The sequence below is a fragment of the Aotus nancymaae genome, unplaced genomic scaffold (assembly GCF_030222135.1).
Source record: "Aotus nancymaae isolate 86718 unplaced genomic scaffold, 86718_ANA_hifiasm-v0.15.2.pri h1tg000108l, whole genome shotgun sequence".
In the NCBI taxonomy this organism is placed as follows: Eukaryota; Metazoa; Chordata; class Mammalia; order Primates; family Aotidae; genus Aotus; species Aotus nancymaae.
Window position 1 is genome coordinate 805,178 of NW_026988523.1, and position 19,133 is coordinate 824,310.

Here is a 19,133-nt window from a genome sequence, read left to right on the forward strand (position 1 = left end):
TCAATAAAAAATGAAGTAGTTTCAGTTCCATATTGTCATCAAATGAGGGTGGGAAAGGCAAAGGAGAAAATTAGTAAGTATGGAAAAGAAAGAAATGAGTAGATAGAAGAAAAAACATGAGAAAGAGAGCCGTACGGAAGTCAGGAGAGAGAGTGCAGAGCAAAAGAGGATGGGCAGGGTAAAAAAATGGAAAACAGGTTTAATGAGTGAGTAGAATGTGCTCTTGCTGCGTTCTGCTGCCATCTAAGCCGTGGAATAATTCACTGTTCTGGGAAGTATTCTTAAGCTCATCGGTGACCTTCGGGTCATGAAATCCAATGGGCATTCTTTCAGCCCTGTTCTTATTTGACCTCTCAGCAGTGTTTGACACTCTTAACCACTGACTCTTTCTTGAAACCTTTTCCTCCCTGGAAGCTCTTAAGTCATGCTGTCTTGGTTTTCCTCTCATCTCTCTCCTAACTCCTGCTTTGTCTACTTTGGGGTTTTTTTGTTTGTTTAAGAGTTGGGATCTCACTCTGCTCTCTAGGCTGGAGTGCAGTGGCGTGATCATAGCTCACTGCAGCCTCAAACTCCTGGGCTTAAGTGATCCACCTGCCTCAGCATCCTAAGTAACTGTTCATTTGACACAGTTTAGGAATTAAAGGTCAGGTAAAACCAGCCAATTCCTGAGCTGGAAATGAATCTATTCAGAATGTCTGGGAACTCCATTTTTACCTGTCGATCACACCTGGCTAATTAAAAAAAAATTCCCTAGGCCAGTCTTGAACTCCTGACCTCAAACGATCCTTCTACCTCAGCCTCCCAAAGCCTTGGATTACAGGCAGGAGCCACTTCACCCTGGCCACCTTTGTTGTCCATAGATATCCGAGTTTGTGAAAGCTCAGTCCTAGGCTTCCATTTCTTTTCATTCTACAACCTACCAAATGTATCTGTCCCAGTGGCCTCAGTTACTACTTGCTGATGCTGCATGCCATCCTCTAGTGTCTCACATGACAGCAAATTGCATCACCTTATTTATTCCGGTTTTCCAAGTTAAAGATTTAGGAGTGATTCCCAATGTTCCCTTTCCCTCACTTCCCAAATTCTTACTATACCAAGGCCTGTCTATTTGACATCCTTTAATAACTCTCAAATCCTTGTTCTCTGCTATCTTAGTCTGAGTAGCATCATCTCCGCCTTTCAGCACAATAGCAGCCCTTGCTAAATTTGTTCTGTACACTGAAGCTAGGGTACGGTATCTTATGAAAACACAAATCCAGTCACGTCATTCTCCTCCGTAACATTATTTCCTACTACTCTTAGGATAAAGACTAACATTCCCCAGGCCTAACTCTCCCCTCTTATTCCTTCCTCTCTGCACTTGAGCCACTAAGACCTTTGTTCAGATTCTCACATGTACCATGCTCTGACCTTTTACCTCTCTGCTTAGTCAGTCTCCGTTTCGTTCTTCACCTCTCAACACAAAGACTATTTCCATAGAAAAACTGATTGTCGATATATGGTCTTGTAGATTCTCTTCTTTTGCTTATAGCATTTGTCATAATTTGTTATTATTATTTTTGAGACGGAGTTTCGCTCTTGTTACCCAGGCTGGAGTGCAATGGCGCGATCTCAGCTCACCGCAACCTCCGCCTCCTGGGTTCAGGCAATTCTCCTGCCTCAGCCTCCCGAGTAGCTGGGATTACAGGCAGGCGCCACCATGCCCAGCTAATTTTTTGTATTTTTTTAGTAGAGACGGGGTTTCACCATGTTGACCAGGATGGTCTCGATCTCTTGACCTCGTGATCCACCCGCCTCGATAATTTGTTATTATTTATCTCTGTTATGAGGCTGAAAACTCCCAAGAGGGATCAAACTTTGCTTTACTCACTGCTGTATCTCCAGCACCTGGCACGTGATAGGAATTTCACAGACAGTGGTTAAATAACTGGAGTTTGTCCTTTCTCTAGATCTAGGATATTTGTCACTGGTCCATAAATTTTACTTTCAGGAAATTTTAGGGCCCAGCATAATCTGATTAGGCTTCAGCGATGAAGGTAATGTTACCTTTATCATTCGACACAGTTTAGGAGCTAAAGGTCAGGTAACATCAGGCCAATTCCTGAGCTGGAATTGAATCTGTCAGATTGTCTGGGAGCTTTATGTTTACCTGTCCTGACAAGTCTTCTAAAAAAAAGATATGTTGACTTAGCTCACGTTTCAGCATTCGTTTCAGTGGTTACAATACGCCAGACATTTTGCAAACTTTAATTGGCTATCCCCCTTCATTTGTCTATTTTAATATAATTTAATAAAATTCTATTTTAATATAATTAATTTTAAACTTGGTTTTCAAGACCTCTATTTCACATGAGTACATAGTTGTATGATTCTTTAAGTAAAGCACTTTGCAAATAAAATGATCATTTGAAAGATATTTTTTCATTTGATTGTAATTAGTTAGGTAAATTAAAGGGAATACATAATTACACATGTTAAAGGTATTCAAATGCTAGTGGAACAGGATTGGTGTCTCCAGGTTCTTCTGTTTCCTTCTATGCCACCCTGATTATAATGGTACACAGTGCTTATAGCATAAGCCTGACCATGTTAAATGAACACACATTATGTGTAGAATATGTACATTCGTGGTTAGTAGTAAGTAGCAAATGTTAACTGATGAGATATAGCAGACATGAATAAAAAACGTTTAATGTGGATTAAGAAATTCAGTCCTTTGTCTTTTAAGGTAATGCAACTGACCTCTGCCCTATGATGCAGACAAGAACTGTTACAAGTTATCAAATGTAAGTTTATGAAAAAGAACCATTTTTCTTACTGATGTGTCCCTCCCATGGCAGAATATGTAACAGAGTTAAGAGAATATTGTGTTACCTACCCTTGCAACCCAGATAAATGTAGAAATCCTTAATAATTGCGTTATATGACCTTGAGGAATACTTTAAAGGTGAGAACAATGACTTAGAGGAAAAATGTGATTCTTGGTAGAGGGAACTGCAGCTTAAATGTTCCAAACAGGTTGGGCATGGTGGCTCACGTCTGTAATCCCAGCAGTTTGGGAGGCTGAGGCAGGTGGATCACCTGAGGTCAGGAGTTTGAGACCAGCCTAGCCAACATGGCGAAACCCCGTCTCTACATTAAAGGAAAAAAAAATATATATATATAAATTTACATTTATAGATTTATATATATATTTATAAATTTACATTTATAGATTTATATATATAACTTAGCTGGATGTGGTGGCACATGCTTGTAATCCCAGCTACTTGGGAGGCTGAGGCAGGAGAATTGCTGGAACCTGGGAAGCGGAGATTGCAGTGAGCTGGGATTGCACCACTGCACTCCAGCCTGGGTGACAGAGGGAGACTGTCTCAAAAAAACCCAAATATTCCAGAGGGAATAAATACTGATGGGAGTTGGGTAGGGACAGATGATGGATGGAACTAAGTGGAAGGGTTAACGAGCAGGTTTACTTGTCTAGATTGAGAAAAAAATGGTGACTCATGGAAAGTATGTTTGGAAACATAGTTAAAAAAAAAACAAAACACTCTGACTTGACAAAATAATTTGTGTTTAAAACCGTACTGTAAATATGTGATATCAGAAATAATAGTTTTCTTCTCCTGATCTTGTGAAAATAAAAAGACATGATATGTAGCAAATATGCTTGGTGTTTGAGCTTGATTTTTTTTCCTTTTTTTTCTTTGTTAGAGATTTTATCACTATTGTCATTTAGGGTGGAGTGTTTTTTCAGACTTTTAGTTTTTATAGCTAGTCTGTTCATTTGGAGAATGTGGAAAAATAATTCGGAACTAGTTCCCACTAGTAAGCATGTTAGGCTCTCAATAAAACAATTTCTATAGTCAGTCATTCTGTATCAGTGTCAGCCAGAATTACTTAAGGGTATGAACAGTGTTACGACAGTCACCCTTAAAATGATAGTCAAAATTGGGCTTTTACATGGCCCTTACTTTGTGTCAGGCTGTGTTACAAATCAATTTTGCTTTCCTTTGTTTTGAAATGATTTTGATTTAGGCTTTTGTGAACCTCTGACTTTTCTTCCCTTTTCACTGAGGTAGCTTCCTTTGCATGATCTTTGAATAGTCTCATCTTTTTTTTTAAGTCCTAACTAAGCGTAAAAAGTAAGATTTTCCTTCTTTCCAACCCTCTCCCTGAAATTATAATAATTGTGCTAAATTATCAGCTTAGATGTCCTCATGCCAAAGGCATTTATTAAGTGTCCAGTTGTTTGTTACTATGCTGTGTTGTAGCAATAAAGTAGGTGCACACACATCTATTAAGTGCTTTTAAAGTGCCTGGTAACAAATGTAAATCATATTTTCAAAGTCATTCATATAAATAGTGTCATGTCCTGCTGCCCCCTCTCCATCAGAGCTAAGTATCTTAAATGCTTTAAGATTACATCTCCATAGGAAGAGGGTGGAATGTTTAGTCTTCATTTGTGACTGGCTCAAATGAACAGATGTTAAGTTATACAATTCTCCAAAGGTTCATTTGTAGACCAGTCTTAACTTAAAATGTACGTCATGTATTTGGATATTGACAGAAGAGCCAAACTCTGTAAAATATTTAAAGAGTCTTACTCTCTTTAAATATTTTTATTTAAACAGATGTATAACTTACATCTGTTCATTTGAGCCAGTCACAAATGAAGACTAAACATTCCACCCTCTTCCTATGGGAATGTAATATTTTTTCAATTGTTACCCAGTTACCTCTTATCATACCTATTCTCTTTTTTTTTTTTTTTTTTCTGAGACGGAGTTTCTCTCGTTACCCAGGCTAGAGTGCAATGGTGCAATCTCGGCCCACCGCAACCTCCGCCTCCTGGGTTCAGACAATTCTCCTGCCTCAGCCTCCTGAGTAGCTGGGATTACAGGCACTCGCCACCATGCACAGCTAATTTTTGTATTTTTAGTAGAGACGGGGTTTCACTATGTTGACCAGGATGGTCTCGATCTTTTGACCTTATGATCCACCTGCCTCGGCCTCCCAAAGTGCTGGGATTTCAGGCGTGAGCCACCGCTCCCGGCTGCACACCTTTTCTCTTTAAAGAGAACAATTGAAAAGTGAAATGAAGGTTGCCTGACATCTGAGAATAATTCTGGAGTGAGACCGTGTGTTGAGGAATACTTGATTAGGACGAAGATAGTGATAAAAGAAAAGCCTCAGCTAAATTAAATTTAAAGGAATTTAATTGAGCAACTAATGATTTGCGAATTGAACAGCCTTCCCACCCAGAATAGGCTCAGACACTCCGGCGCAGCCACATGGTGGAAGAAGATTTATGGACAGAAAAAGGAAAGTGACATATAGAAAATGGGAGTGAGGTACAGAAACAGCTGGATTGGTTACAGCTCTGCATTTGCCTCATTTGAACACGGTTCAAAGAGTTGGCTGCATTTGGTTGGCCAAAACTCAGTGATTGGCATAGGTGTAGGCTACGGTCTGGTTACACCTCTACTTGTTATAGTTCACCATGTACAGAAAAACCTTTAGGCCAAACTTAAAATATGTAAGGAGGCAGCTTTAGGCTAAACTTGATTTAACAATAGAGACCTTTCCTTTTTATTCCCGACTTCTAAATTCTGCTGTCAGTTGAAGTTCTCCCTTAGGCACATTAAACATATCCAAACTCATTCTTCTCCATTTCAGGCCACACTTTCTCCTGCACGCGTATTTTCTGCTCATCTCCTTCACTCAGGTGTACGTGTTACTTAGTGCCAAGGCTTCCTTCTTTACATTGTTCATACCCAGCTCTTTTCCATACTCACGGCTACTACTTTAATTCTAGTCCTACTCCTGCCTGGGGTTCATGGGCTGGCGCCCTGAAATCTATATTCATATTGTTAAGTAAATGAAAACCATTTTTTAAATTTCTGTTACATCAGTCTTGCTTAAAACTCCTAAATCCACACAGCTTTAAGGACTCACTTTAACTTAGTTGAAGTTGAACCGTCAATATGAGGACCTTCGTAATGTGGTCGTTGTCTATCTTTCCAACCTCTTCTCCTGTCACTTCTTCGCCTGTTCTTTTCACTGTCTTATCATTGGTGTTTCCTGAATTTATCTCTATCACACCTCTTTTTCCTTCCCATGTTCTACTTTTTCTGTACATTTTTTACTCTCATATCATTGGTTTCACTTGTTTCTACTTCTCAGGGGAGCCTCCCCTGACTTTCCTGTAGGGTTTAGATGTTGCACCTCTTCTCTGCCCCATTAGCTTCCTAGCAAACGGGGTTAAATGCAGAGCTTGCTCCTGAGGCTGACTGTCCAGGTTAAAACTTTAGCTCCACTCTGCTGATTACATCTTCTTGGGCAAGTTACTAAATATCTCTGTCCCTGTTTTTTTCGTATGTAAAATGGGAGTTATAAAAGAACGTCATAGGGTTGCTCTTGTGGGAGTAAATTAATGTATGTCAAACACTTAGAATAATTGTGCTTGGTACATCTTAACACTTACTGAACATTAACCTGTTACTGTCTTGTGCGTACCTCATTCGTAGGACACCTTATTTGGTATTGAACTTCTCTTTTACTTGTTTCGTTCTCTACTACATTGTGACCCTTTTTTGAGGGCAAGAACTAAATCTTATCAACTTAAAGTTTATTTAAAAATATTTGAGCATCCATTAAGTCATTGATACTTGGCTAAGTCCAAACTATGGGCTGCTTTTGTAAGATCCCTGAGCTTTAAGAATATATCCAAAAAAAAAAAGGAAGAAGAGTATTGGACAGAGAACATGGGTTCACAAAGCCAAAAACATTTACTATGTACAATTTACTTCACAGAAAACATTTGCTGATCTCTGAGCTAGATCTGAGGATGTTGATGTTATACATGACATGATTGGAATCCAATAAATATTTGTTGGAATGAATGGATGGTTGGATAGATAAATGACTAGGATAAGAAGATCATGATTGTGTATATTGGTGATTATTCATTAAGAAATGACAGCAATATGAAAGTCAGTGAAGATTCCGAAATAGTTGCTTTCTCGTTTGGTGACATGAGACTAGACTCTCTGCACTTTGTAGGTAGAGATGTTTTAGTGTCCTCTGTCTTTCTATTGTATTTGAGAAGTTGGACACAAGAATGGTGTTCAAATGCCTGGTGTTAACGTGATAGAAGACGAGAATTTGCTATTTTCTGTAGTTTGTACTGATTAAAAGTTTCAAGTACTCTACTGTGTTTTCCATTAGACATTCCTTGCTATCATTGCTATAAATGTCATAAAGGAGAGGATCCTCACTGTCATTGAATAAAAATAATAACAGCCTAAGTGGTTAATTTTATTCCTTATCCCTGCATAAAACAAATAGTAAATACTCTGAATTTAACTAGCTTAGTATTCAGTTTGTGTAGAATTGTGGAGTTAGAGAAGGCTGAGTAAGCTCAAGCCATATTCTTTAATATTTATTTTTGACTGCTTTTAGGGATTTTGACAGAAGCAATTTACACTCTAACTATCCTATTCTATATTTATGGCATCAGAACAAGTTTTCTTCCTTCATTTTTGTCTCTTTAATGATTCAACTTTCTATCTGCTCTTAAATAGTATATGTGTTAAAACTAATGTCCAAATGGTAATACATTTTTCTTTGTTGTTAACTGATAATTGTTTGGATGTTGCTAATCTGGAAAAGACCATAAAGAGTATTTACACCAAGTCTTTCATTTCACAGATGGGTCATTTATTTAAAACCACAAATGTTCCTGGTAGTAGGATGGCAGTGGAAAGCCAGCGCTCTGACTTGCACTGTTTTGCTCTCTGATAGACCTTGCTGCATCTCCTATTGTCCTGGTTTTTTATTAAGTGAGAGCTTACCATCTTCAATTACATTGTTATGCTGAACTTAGGCAGTGTATTGCACTCTTTCCATTGCTACCTGACAATAATAACGATCAAGACCTAAAATCTATTTCTAGTTTACTTTTTAGTTATTTGAAAATATTCTACTGTATTTATTTTGCTTTTCCCATTGTGAATGCTCCAAGAAACTTAAAAAAAAAATAGATACTGGTGTAACTATGATTTGATACATTTTAATATAGGCAATGTCAACATTTTGTCACTTTTATGTCAATATTAGATTATATTTTTCCTCTTCAAAGGGACTTTTTAATGAAAAAGTGGGGAATTACTTGATTCTCGTCTTGTAAAGTCTTCCTTCATGGCACCTTGAACTCTCATACATACAGTGGTAGACTTTCTACTTTCATATTATTCTTAGCTGTTTTCATTTAGAATCCTGTTAGTGCCTTTCACAGTAAATGTTTGTTGAATTGAATTGAACCTTCTCAGTAGAATTGTTTTGCTGAAAAATGTTTTGTTGCAAGTATAGCAGAATAACTTGTCATTATTTGCTGTCTATACTTGATTCATTCATGTTCATAATATTTTCAACATATTTTTCTTTGTTTACTTAGATGTGGTAATTATATTCAGAATCACTTAGCAGCTGTGATGTCAGTACAAGAGCAATAGGCTAAGTTAAAAGCTGAAGTTTATGCCTTCATTCTGCCACTTGTATAGCATTCATATTAGGACAATCTGCCTGAATTTCCTTTTCTCATCTGTAAAATAAAGAATGACTGCTTTATAGAGTTTTGTTAGGATTAAATCACATTTAAGCCTACTTAGCAGGGTATCTGGCACATGGAAGTGTTCAGTAAGTGTTTATCACATAAAAAAATGGCAATATGTCCTTTAGATGTATCTTAAGACTGTTTTTAGTAAAGGTTTTAGAGAATCACAAAACCTTAGACTTAGAAGGGATATCGGAGTTCAAGCCCAGTTCCCCTTATAATATAAGAATTAAATTCCTTCTCTGCTGTCCTGGGCTAGTGCTCATTTATCAGTTGCTATTTAGTTTCTTCTTTGTGCAGGTCTCTGCGGTGGGTTTTTGGGAAGCTGCAGAGTTGGATTAGGACAGATACTCTTCTCAAGAAGGTTGTTACAGGTAAGCCCCATGGAAGAAGTGGCAGTTGAGCTAGAACTTGAAGGATAGGGGAGAATCGGAATATTTCTAGGGGTTGCCGACTGCAGGAACACAGGGAAGAGAAGAGAGAAGAGTTTGAGCTGTCGCAGAAAATCATTAATAAATGAATAATTTCATTTGCCTGGATGAGGGAAGGTAAAGAAATAATGAAAAGTGTGGCTGGAATAGAAAATTATGGCCAAGTAATAGAGATCCTGAATACATTGCAACAATTGGACTTCCTGGTACTCATCAAATGAAGTAAAATGAAAAATTTTTCACTGGAGGTGATACAGTCAGTTTCATTCAGCCTTTTAATATATGTACCAATCTTTAAATAGTTCTTTATTAATACTAACTTCTTGTAACTTTGATCTCTTTGCTGTAGTTCATTCTCTTTAACCTTAGAGTCAGTCCCTCTGTCATCCTTCATGTCAAATAAGATACCTGTCAGTTTTGCCTCTAAAACACATTAAGTCTATCCTCATTGCTACTGAGTTACTGTCACATGTGGTACAGGATCAACCAGTAAGTTTCCATTCCTACTCTCCTGTTTAGAGTGTTCATCAAAACCTCTGGTAGCGTTTATTCTCTTACAAATAGAAAGCATAGTGAAAACCATGTCACTCCCCTTGATTCTTACCTTCAAAATTAGAGCGAAGCTAAGCAGTCTGTTAATTCTTATTTTCCCATTGTAGCCAAAGCAGGAATCACTGAGGTACTAAGTTATCGTTTATGCATTACGTTATACTGTGGAGCACTAGAGATGTCTGTGAAAATCAGGACAAAGAAATAGGCAAGTAAACCACAGTGACAAGGTAGAGTAAAGTAAGTACACACTTATTTTGTGTAGTGCTGTCGAAGCAGAAGGGGCAAACAATACTGCTTTAAAGCTTGCTCTCGAAGATTGAAATTACTGTTTTAAAGGATGTTTTCAGAGATTTCTGGCAATACAATGGATTAGATAACCTGAAAAATTATGTGAAATGTCTACAGATGTCTGTAACATTCCTTTACATGTTTTCCCTGCAAGCTCAAGGATGTGAGGGATTTCCCCAGGGTCACTAAAGAGAAAAATGAGTGTTTATCAAGCTAATGCCAGGGCTGCCCTAAGTAAGGGCCTTTGTTCAAACCACACTCAGATCTTTGTGTTACATTAGATCTTCTTGAGAAAAGATTGGATTTTTCAGGGTGGGGAAATGGAGCTGAGGATTCCTGTATAGAGCTATAACTCTTAAAGACTTTATACTCTTAGCAAAAGGGTAGGCTGGGGGAAAAATCCACCCACCAGCAAAGTACAGTGATGAAGGTCTTAGCCTTAGATCCAAATAGAAGTCGTCTCTGAAAATTTACAGCATAACACTTTTAAAATACAAGTTTGCTATTTGAATTTGTCCACCTGTGTGGTTGGGGAAACCCAAAGACAAGAAATTAAAATGATCCTGAGCTAGAAGTGCCTCAAGCGGACCAGAGGCAAATACATGGCCTTTCTGAAGGCATGTGCTTTCAACGCAAGCTTCACAGATTCCTCCAGATTAAAGTTTTCCAGATACTAGCCTGTAACCCAAACTGACAAGAAAATGACCTAGGAAAAAAACAAGATGACATCAGAAAGTTGCAGCAAAACAACCAACAAAGGGGGAAAAAAGTCATTGAAATTTAGAAACTTAATAGATAAGTTTAGCAATTGATTAGATATGTTTTGAAGAATGATTTAGGAAATTAACGTATGTAGTACTGATCTGTTTTTTTCTGAGTCTCTTTTCTCTGAGATGAAAAATGTATAAGAGAAGTTCAGAGATACAGAGAATAGAATGAGGTTCAAAATGAATCTAATTGGAGTTAGAGAATAGGGATGGTTCTCAGCTGCTATCAATTTAAATACATACTAGCTGAGATTTGATACAAAGCATGAATTCTCAGCTTTACGAAACACAATGAAACTCCAAGCGGGATAAGTAAAACTTCTATACCTAGACACATTATCATGAAATTGCAGAAAATCAGATATAAAGAGAATATCTTAAAGAGAGTAGAAAAAATAGATGATTGATCATAAAAGAGCCACATTTAACTACTCAATAGTGAAGCCTAAAGACAGTCAGATTATACTGAGAAAAGATAACTGCCAACCTTAAATTTGAACTTTAAGAGTAAAGATGAAATAACTTTTTGGACAAATAAAAACTGAGTTGGCTACCATTATACATGCTTTTAAAATATGTACTTAAGAGAGAAGGAAATTGAACTCAGAAGGAAAGACTGAAATGCAAGAGGGAATAATGAGCAGATAAATTGGTAGCATGTGGGTAAATCTAAACTACAATTATTTTATGACCTTGGTACATAGTAAATGCTTGGCTAACAGTTATATGATTCATCAGTTTTCCTGAAATAACGTGTTTCTTATTCCATTGTGACAGACAGTGGAATTGACTTCATATTCAGAAATTTTCAAAGAGAAGCTGGAATCTCAACAGGATTCCTGACATGGTCAGTCTTATTTTTCAGAGTTAACAGATTCAGTGTCTCTAGGATCTGATTTGGAGTGGCTAGGTTTCTTAAAAATTTATGTTGGCTGAGTGTGTGAGCACAGGAGTTTGAGTCCAGCCCAGGCAACATAATGAGGCCCCATCTCTACAAAAAAAATTTTTTTAATTAACCAGGTGCTGTGGCCTGTGCCTGTAGTTCCAGCTACTCAGGAGGCTGAGGCAGGAGGAGTGCTTGAGCCCAGGAGTTTGAGGTTGCTGTGAGCTGTTATCAAGCCACTGCACTCCAGCCTGGGCGACAGAGCAAGACCCTGTGTGAACAACAGCAACAACAACAACAAAAAGATTTGTGTCTACGTATAGGCTGCTGAGCAAATTTTAATTTAGATGTTAACTGACACTGTGCTCTCACAAGATCCTAATTGTTTATGTTGAGTTATAGTTTGGATCTAGAATTTCTGTTTAAAATGTTCTCAGATTTCACATTTATTAAATAGAACATAGTTCTAAATTTATTATTTGAAGGAAACTGTGCTAATCGTGGGGAAAACATTATAAACAAAAAATAAAATAGAACTTGGTGCTCTTTAAATGGCCAAGAACATCACACACCAGAAGCTGGTCTTAGTTACTTAATGGCCCTGACTTTTAAAAAGAAGTATTTGGCTAGACCATGTTTTTACTTTTGTTTTTTTAAACTATTGACTTTCAGATAGTCTATGAGGGGAGTATACTTGTAGCATTTTGCTGGATGAGCTGCCTTTATTCAAAATCAATAAAGCAGTGCTCTGAGCACATACTTCTTGTTTGGAAATAATTTCTTTCAAGTTTTATGGTGGACTTAAGTCTAAGATCCCTGATGTAATATTTATTGATTTTCTAGGTATCGTTCATTCATTCAAAAATATTTCTGAATGCCTGTCAGATTCTACCACACGCCAAGTTTGCTGTACTGAACATGACTAACAAGGTGCCTGTGCTCAGCAAGCTTACCGTCTAGTGGAGATTAAACAGAAACCAGACAGGTGGACAGGGTTTACACTTGGGAGAAATACATAGAGAAAATAAAATCAGATGATTTGATAGTGACTTGGAAGGGTCTCTCTGAGGAGGTGGCATTCAGACCAAGACTGGAATAGGGAAAAGAAGCCACCTGGGCAGACAGTGGAAGGAACAGAAATCGCAAAGGCCGTGAGGTGCATGAGTGAGCTTGGTGTACATTTACATGGTGCTGTAAGTACTGAGAGGGTATATTCATGTGATGGTTTAATGCGACTAACATATTATTGGAAACTAATTTTGACTTTATGGTCATCTATGCCAGATTGCCGTAACTTAAAATTCCTATCTCAGGTGTTAAAAGTTAGACTAATTTTTACTCTGTTCTATATTTGGCCACTGCAACTCAAACCCAGTTTAAAACATTTGGTCTGAGATGTTAATTTATTTGCTGGCTTGTGGTCTGTTCTCTTTTAGACAGATTTTTGTGACCCCATTGTAATGTAAAAACATTTAAATATTTGCTAAATTAGTTGAATTAGAAATGTACATTTTTACATGGAGAGACAAAATATAATGAAAAAGAATTATAATAACTTGGAAGATACTTTAAAGGCAGTATCCAAAACTTCAAATTATGTTGTATAGTTTAAGCACTTAGTTTGTTTTCTTTAGAATAAACCTCATTCCACAAATATGTAATTATTTACAGGTTTCCTACATTAATAAGAAACTACTAAGATTGCATGTAGGCTGGGTGCTGTGATTCACGCCTGCAATTCCAGCACTTTGGCCGGCGGAGGCAGGCAGATCACTTGAGCCCCTGGAGTTTGAGACCAGCCAAGGCAACATAGCAGCAGAGTGCAGTTTCCTATACATAGGAATCTCTCGGTTATTTGTTGAGTGAATGAATGTGTGAACATTTTATGAAATTATCTTTGGGAATAGTTGCTCATGATCAGTATACTGTAAAAGATTGGCATAATGTTGGTGACTTTTTAAAAAGTCCTTTTGGCCAGGAGCAGGGGCTTATGCCTGTAATCCCAACACAGAGGTGAAGGCGGGAGGATCACTTGAGGCCAAGGGTTCAAAACTAGGCTAATAAACATAGCCAGACCTCATCGCTACAAACGAAAAATTTAAAAACCAGCTGGACACGGTTGGTACGTGCCTGTAGTCCCAGCTACTGGGGAGGCTGAGGCAGGAGGATTGCTTGAGCCCAGGAGTACAAGGCTGCAGTGAATTACAATTGGATGATAGAGCGAGACCCTGTCTGGGAAAAAAAAAAGTTATTTTATAAAATTGTTGGAAAATATGCATTTCTGAAGGAGAGGAGTCAATGTGAAGAACACTCATCTGGACTAAGAATCAGAAAATGGGTCTGAATTTCAGCTGTGCTATTCACTCAGAGTGTCCTAAATAAATCATGCAACCTTGTACATCATTTCCTTATTTATACAATGAAAGCATTGGGTTGATCATTGCTAACATTTCTCTCTGCTCTAAAACTCTGTGATTTTTATCCTTTGCTATTTGCAAGAACTAGAAGAGATAAAGGTTGCCTTTTATGTTAGATTTGATTCTAAATCTAATGATATAGGGACAGCAGTGCTTAAGCTATTTTTTGTGAAGTGATAAGGAAGAATCCCGGGAAAGATTCAGTGTTGGTTTGCACAGCTGAGTATTTGTTATGATTAATTGTTCCACCTCTATTTTCTTTTATAGCCTGTAACCTGTCTTATTTTTCACATAGTATTGGGATTATTTTAGTACAAACAAGTGATATATTTGTCTATTTTTTTAATTTCTTTTTTTATTATTATCCTAAACAAGTGATATATTTGTAAGAAGGGATCCAGATAGTATGGTAAAATGACTGGTTGCTGATGTTCTCTAAGTAAAAGAAGATTCTGGGGGATAGTCTATAATAAAGGAAAAACACATTTTTTCAAGTTGTAATTTTTCAGAGTGGGAGGAGGTGCTAGGTGCTTCTCTCACATTAAGTATAACATTTTCTTTTGTAGCGTGTTAGCATATTGTTGAAGTTTTCCAATATGAAAATACTATTTACTAACATATTAAAGCTTAGCAAAGAGATTTTTAATAGCCTTATTTAGTTTCCTAAACAGTCTGAGGCAGGAAAAGATTATTTGAGTAACAACACTGTAGGTGCTCTCTTACCTCCCTAGTGAGCAGAATGAACTCTGGCTACCCTGTGGTGGTGCTGCTGGCTTGAGGCTCCTGAGATCTCACATGGCTGTTGTACTGTCTGACTTGTTTTCTTTCAAGTTCATGTTAGAAAAGAGTGTGTGTGTGTGTGTGTGTGTGTGTGTGTGTGTGTGTACACAGATATTTATATTACCTTGTCTCAATGCTTTGAGACTGGGTGAGGCAGGGGCAAGAGCTGTTGAGGCTTCTTATAGATAAAGTAAATAATGCTTTTTTGACTTGGTTTTCTTTTACCATCTTTTCTGTCTCTATTATGAAATCTATTATATAAGTAAGAAGGAGAAATGACAGAAATGCCAGAGATAGGATCTTGGTTTGATGTAGCAAAAATTTACCCTACTTATTGATGCAGTTTTTAATAATAGAAAACCATTTCTTGATGCTTGGAATTTTTATCTGCACTTTCCACTTTGAATATTATTGTTAGCTGTTAAACACCAGGTTTACTGTCCAGAGCACCAAGCAAAGCTTTAGAAATTTCCACCATCATTAAACCCTGAACAGACTGACAACAAGCAACAAGACTGAATCGATTAAAAACAAAAACAAAACTTGCCAACAAAAAAAGTCCAGGACCAGATGGACTCACAGCTGAGTTCTACCAGATATTAAATAAGAATTGGTACCTATCACACTGAAACTATTCCAAAAGATTGATAAAGAGGGAATCCTCCCTAAATCATTCTAAGAAGCCAGTATCACTCTGATACCAAAACCAGGAAAGGACATAAAAAAAGAAAACTGGAAGAAATAAGTAAATAAATAAAAATTTAAAAGAAAAGTAGAGACCAATATCCCTGATAAACATAGATTCAAAAAACCTTAACAAAATACTAGCTAACTGAATCCAGCAGGACATAAAAAAGGTAATCCACCATGATCAAGTGAGTTTCATCCCAGGGATGCAAGGATGATTTATACACAAGTCAATAAAAGTGATATATCACATAAACAGAATTAAAAACAAAAACCATATAATCGTCTGAATAGACAAAGAAAAAGCATATGATAAAATCCAGCATCCCTTTATGATAAAAACCCTTAACCAATTAGGTGTAGAAGGTACTTACCTCAAATTAGTAAAGCTATATCTGGCAGACCTACAGCCAACATTGCACTGAATGAGAAAAAGTTGAAAACATTCCCCCTGAGAACTAGAACAAGACAATGATGCCCACTTTTACCCCTTCTATTTAACATAGTCCTGGAAGTCCTAGCCAGAGCAGTCAGGCAAGAGAAAGAAATAAACAGCATCCAAATTGGAAAAGAGGAAGTCAGACTATCAAGATTGTATGCCTAGAAAACCGTGAAGACTCCTAGATTTGAGAAACAAATTCAGTAAAGTCTCAGGTTACAAAATCAATGTTTACAAGTCAGTAGCTCTGCTGTACACCGGTGACGAAGCCAAGAATCAAATCAAGAACTCAATCTCCTTTACAACAGCTACAATAAAATATAAAAGACCTGGGAATATACTCACCCAAGGAGGTGAAAAGATCTCTATAAGGAGAACTACAAAACATTGCTGAAAGAAGTCATAGATGACACAGACAAATAGAAACACATCCCATGCTCACAGATTGGAAGAATCAATATTGTGCCAGTCTACTGATTCAATGCATTCCCTATCAAAATACCAACATCATTTTTCAAAGAATTAGGAAAAAAATCCTAAAATTCATATGGAACCAAAAAAGAGCTCAGGTAGCCAAAGGTAATTGTAAGCAAAAAGAATAAATCTGGAAGCATCACATTAGTGGATTTCCAGTTATACTGCAAGGCTGTAGTTATCAAAGCAGCATGGTACTGGTATAAAAGTAGGCATGTAGACCGATGGAACAGGACAGAGAACTTGGAAATAAAGCTAAATATTTACAACCAACTGATCTTCAATAAAGCATACAAAAACGTAAGTTAGAAAAGGACACCCCATTTAATAAGTGATGTTGGGAAAACTGGCTAGCCACATGAAGAATGAAACTGGATTCTTATCTCTCACCTTATGCAAAAGCCAACTCAAGATGGATCAAAGACTTAAATCTAAGATTCAAAACCAGAAATAGAAGGTAACCTTCGAAAAACTCTTCTGGGCGTTGGCCTAGGCGAAGAATTCATGACTAAAACCCCAGAAGCAAATGCAACAAAAACATAAATTAGTCGGACCTGATGGAATCAAAAAGCTTCTACACAGCAAAAGAAATAATTATCTGAGTAAGCAGAAACAACCCACAAAATGGGAGAAAATATTTGCAAACTATACATCTGACAAAGGACTAGCATCTAGAATCGACAAGGAGCTCAAACAAATAAGCAGGAAAAAAACCACAAATAATTCCATCAGAAAGTGAGCAAATGACATGAGTAGACGTTTCTCAAAAGAAGATATACAAGTGATCGACAAACATAAAGAAATGCTTGGCATCATAAATTATCAGGTAAATGCAAATTAAAACCACTTTGAGATACCACTTTATTACTGCAAGAATGGCCAGATGCGGCGCAAGGGGAACGCTTATACACTGCTGGTGGTAATATAAATTAGTATAAGCTTATGAAAAATAGTGTGGAGATTTCTTAAAGAACTAACAGTAGAAGGCTGGGCACAGTGGCTCAAGCCTGTAATCCCAGCAGTTTGGGAGGCCAAGGCAGGCAGATCACTTGAGCTCAGGAGTTTCAGACCAGCCTTGCCAACATGGTGAAACCCCATCTCTATTAAAAATACAAAAATTAGCTGGGTGTGGTAGAGGGTGCCTATAATCCCAACAACTTGGATGGCTGAGGCAGGACAATCGCTTGAACCTGGGAGGCGGAGGTTGCAGTGAGCTGAGATCACGTCACTGTACTCTAGCCTGGGTGATAGAGCAGAACTCAGTTCTTTAGAAATACCATTCTATCCAGCACTCTCACTACTGGGTATCTATTCAAAGGACAAGAAATCATTATATGAAAAGGACACCTGTACATGTATGTTTTTTTGCAGCCCAATTCACAGTTGCAAAGGTAATGGAGCTAACCTGAGTGCCCATTGACTAATGAGTGGATAAAGAAAATGTGGTATGTATCCACTGTGGAATACTATTCAGCCATAAAATGGAACAAAATAATGTATTTTGCAGCAACTTGGATGGAGCTGGAGGCCATTATTCTAAGTGAAGTAACTCAGGAATGGAAAACCAAATACCTTATGTTCTCACTTATAAGTGGGAGCTAAGCTATGAGTATGCAAGTGCATACAGTGATAAAATAGACTTTGAAGACTCAAAAGTGGGAAGAGAGTGCCAGATAAAAAAACTACATGTTGGTTACAACATACACTATTCAGGTGACAGGTGCTTTAAAATCTCAGAATTCACCAGTATATTATTTATCCATGTAACCAAAAACCACTTGTACCTCCAAAGCTATTGAAATATTTTTAAAAACTTTAAAGAAATTTTTGCCGTTACTTTTGTGGAACAATGAACATGATTCAGAGGCTACAATTGTAATAACAGAATTTCTCTTAATGTCCTACTAAGTTGGTTGCTTAGTGTTACCATAACCAGTATAAAGTGAATCGGCCATAGAAGGCCTTCTTCTGTACCAGGGATAATAGGGATCCCCTTAAGGGTCATTGCAAATTTTTTGTTGTAATTGCAGGATGAGTGACTTTAAACATGAAAAAAAGTAAGAGTCTATGAAGAGATGTGTTATGGAGCTGCTGTTTTTAATTCAGAAGGGGAGCGTGTATAGTAAGTGCTATAATATTTTAAAGTCTTTAAAATTTTTATTTGGTCTAAAAAACATTACAAGTAGAAAACTTTTTTTAAGTTTCTGTACAGTTAAGTCATGAGTTGGACAAAGAATTTATCCTACTGAAGGAAATAGATTATTGGTGGATACTCAGAGTAGTAAGGGCCACATTTTGGAAGTTCATCCATTAAGCCTTTTTATTTTCAGGTAAAATGAGACCTAAACTGAGGCCAAACGGAGAGATGGTCAGAAAGAATCCAGTTTTATGTTACTTCTAAGCAACCTGAGCTTTGTTTTTGAAAAGTCTTCATTCATATTGGTCTATTTCATCTTCATCACAAAACTTAGAACTTTCTCATATTGTAACATATCCTTATATTTAATATCAATATTGTAATTCCTGCCAAATCGGTTCTTATTTGTTTTTAATCTTTCTCTGTTGGACCCATTTTTAGGACTCTAACTGGTTCATCTTAGCTCTTTGTTATCTGAAGCAGAAAAACTTCTTTTGAGAGGCTCTTTGTAATAAAATAATAAAAACTAATTGCACAGCATTGCACTCCTTTATTCACACTGATTCGGATAGTAAAGGAAGAGTGTTCAGATTCTAGGGACCTAACCACATATATTAGGAAAGTAACAAATGCAGCTAAAATTATTTTAATAAAAATGAAT

The 19,133-nt window shown here is 37.1% G+C and overlaps 1 protein-coding gene across 7 annotated transcripts in view; it reads left to right on the forward strand.

Moving 5' to 3' along the window:
- POU2F1 (POU class 2 homeobox 1) overlaps positions 1-19,133 on the forward strand; it is a 196,423-nt gene that overhangs the window by 57,942 nt on the left and 119,348 nt on the right. The window contains exon 1 of one of the 7 annotated variants that reach the window (XM_064370603.1): positions 8,893-8,991. The exons of 3 other annotated variants lie outside the window; for them this stretch is intronic. Coding sequence is in view for 2 of the 4 variants with exons in the window: in XM_064370595.1 (XP_064226665.1) it covers positions 18,403-18,457 (55 nt within the window). In the remaining 2 variants the exon portion in view is untranslated. Of the gene's footprint in view, positions 1-8,892; positions 8,992-10,216; positions 18,458-19,133 lie in introns of those variants that run through there. 3 more of the 7 variants (XM_064370602.1, XM_064370595.1, XM_064370597.1) reach the window with 3 other exon arrangements.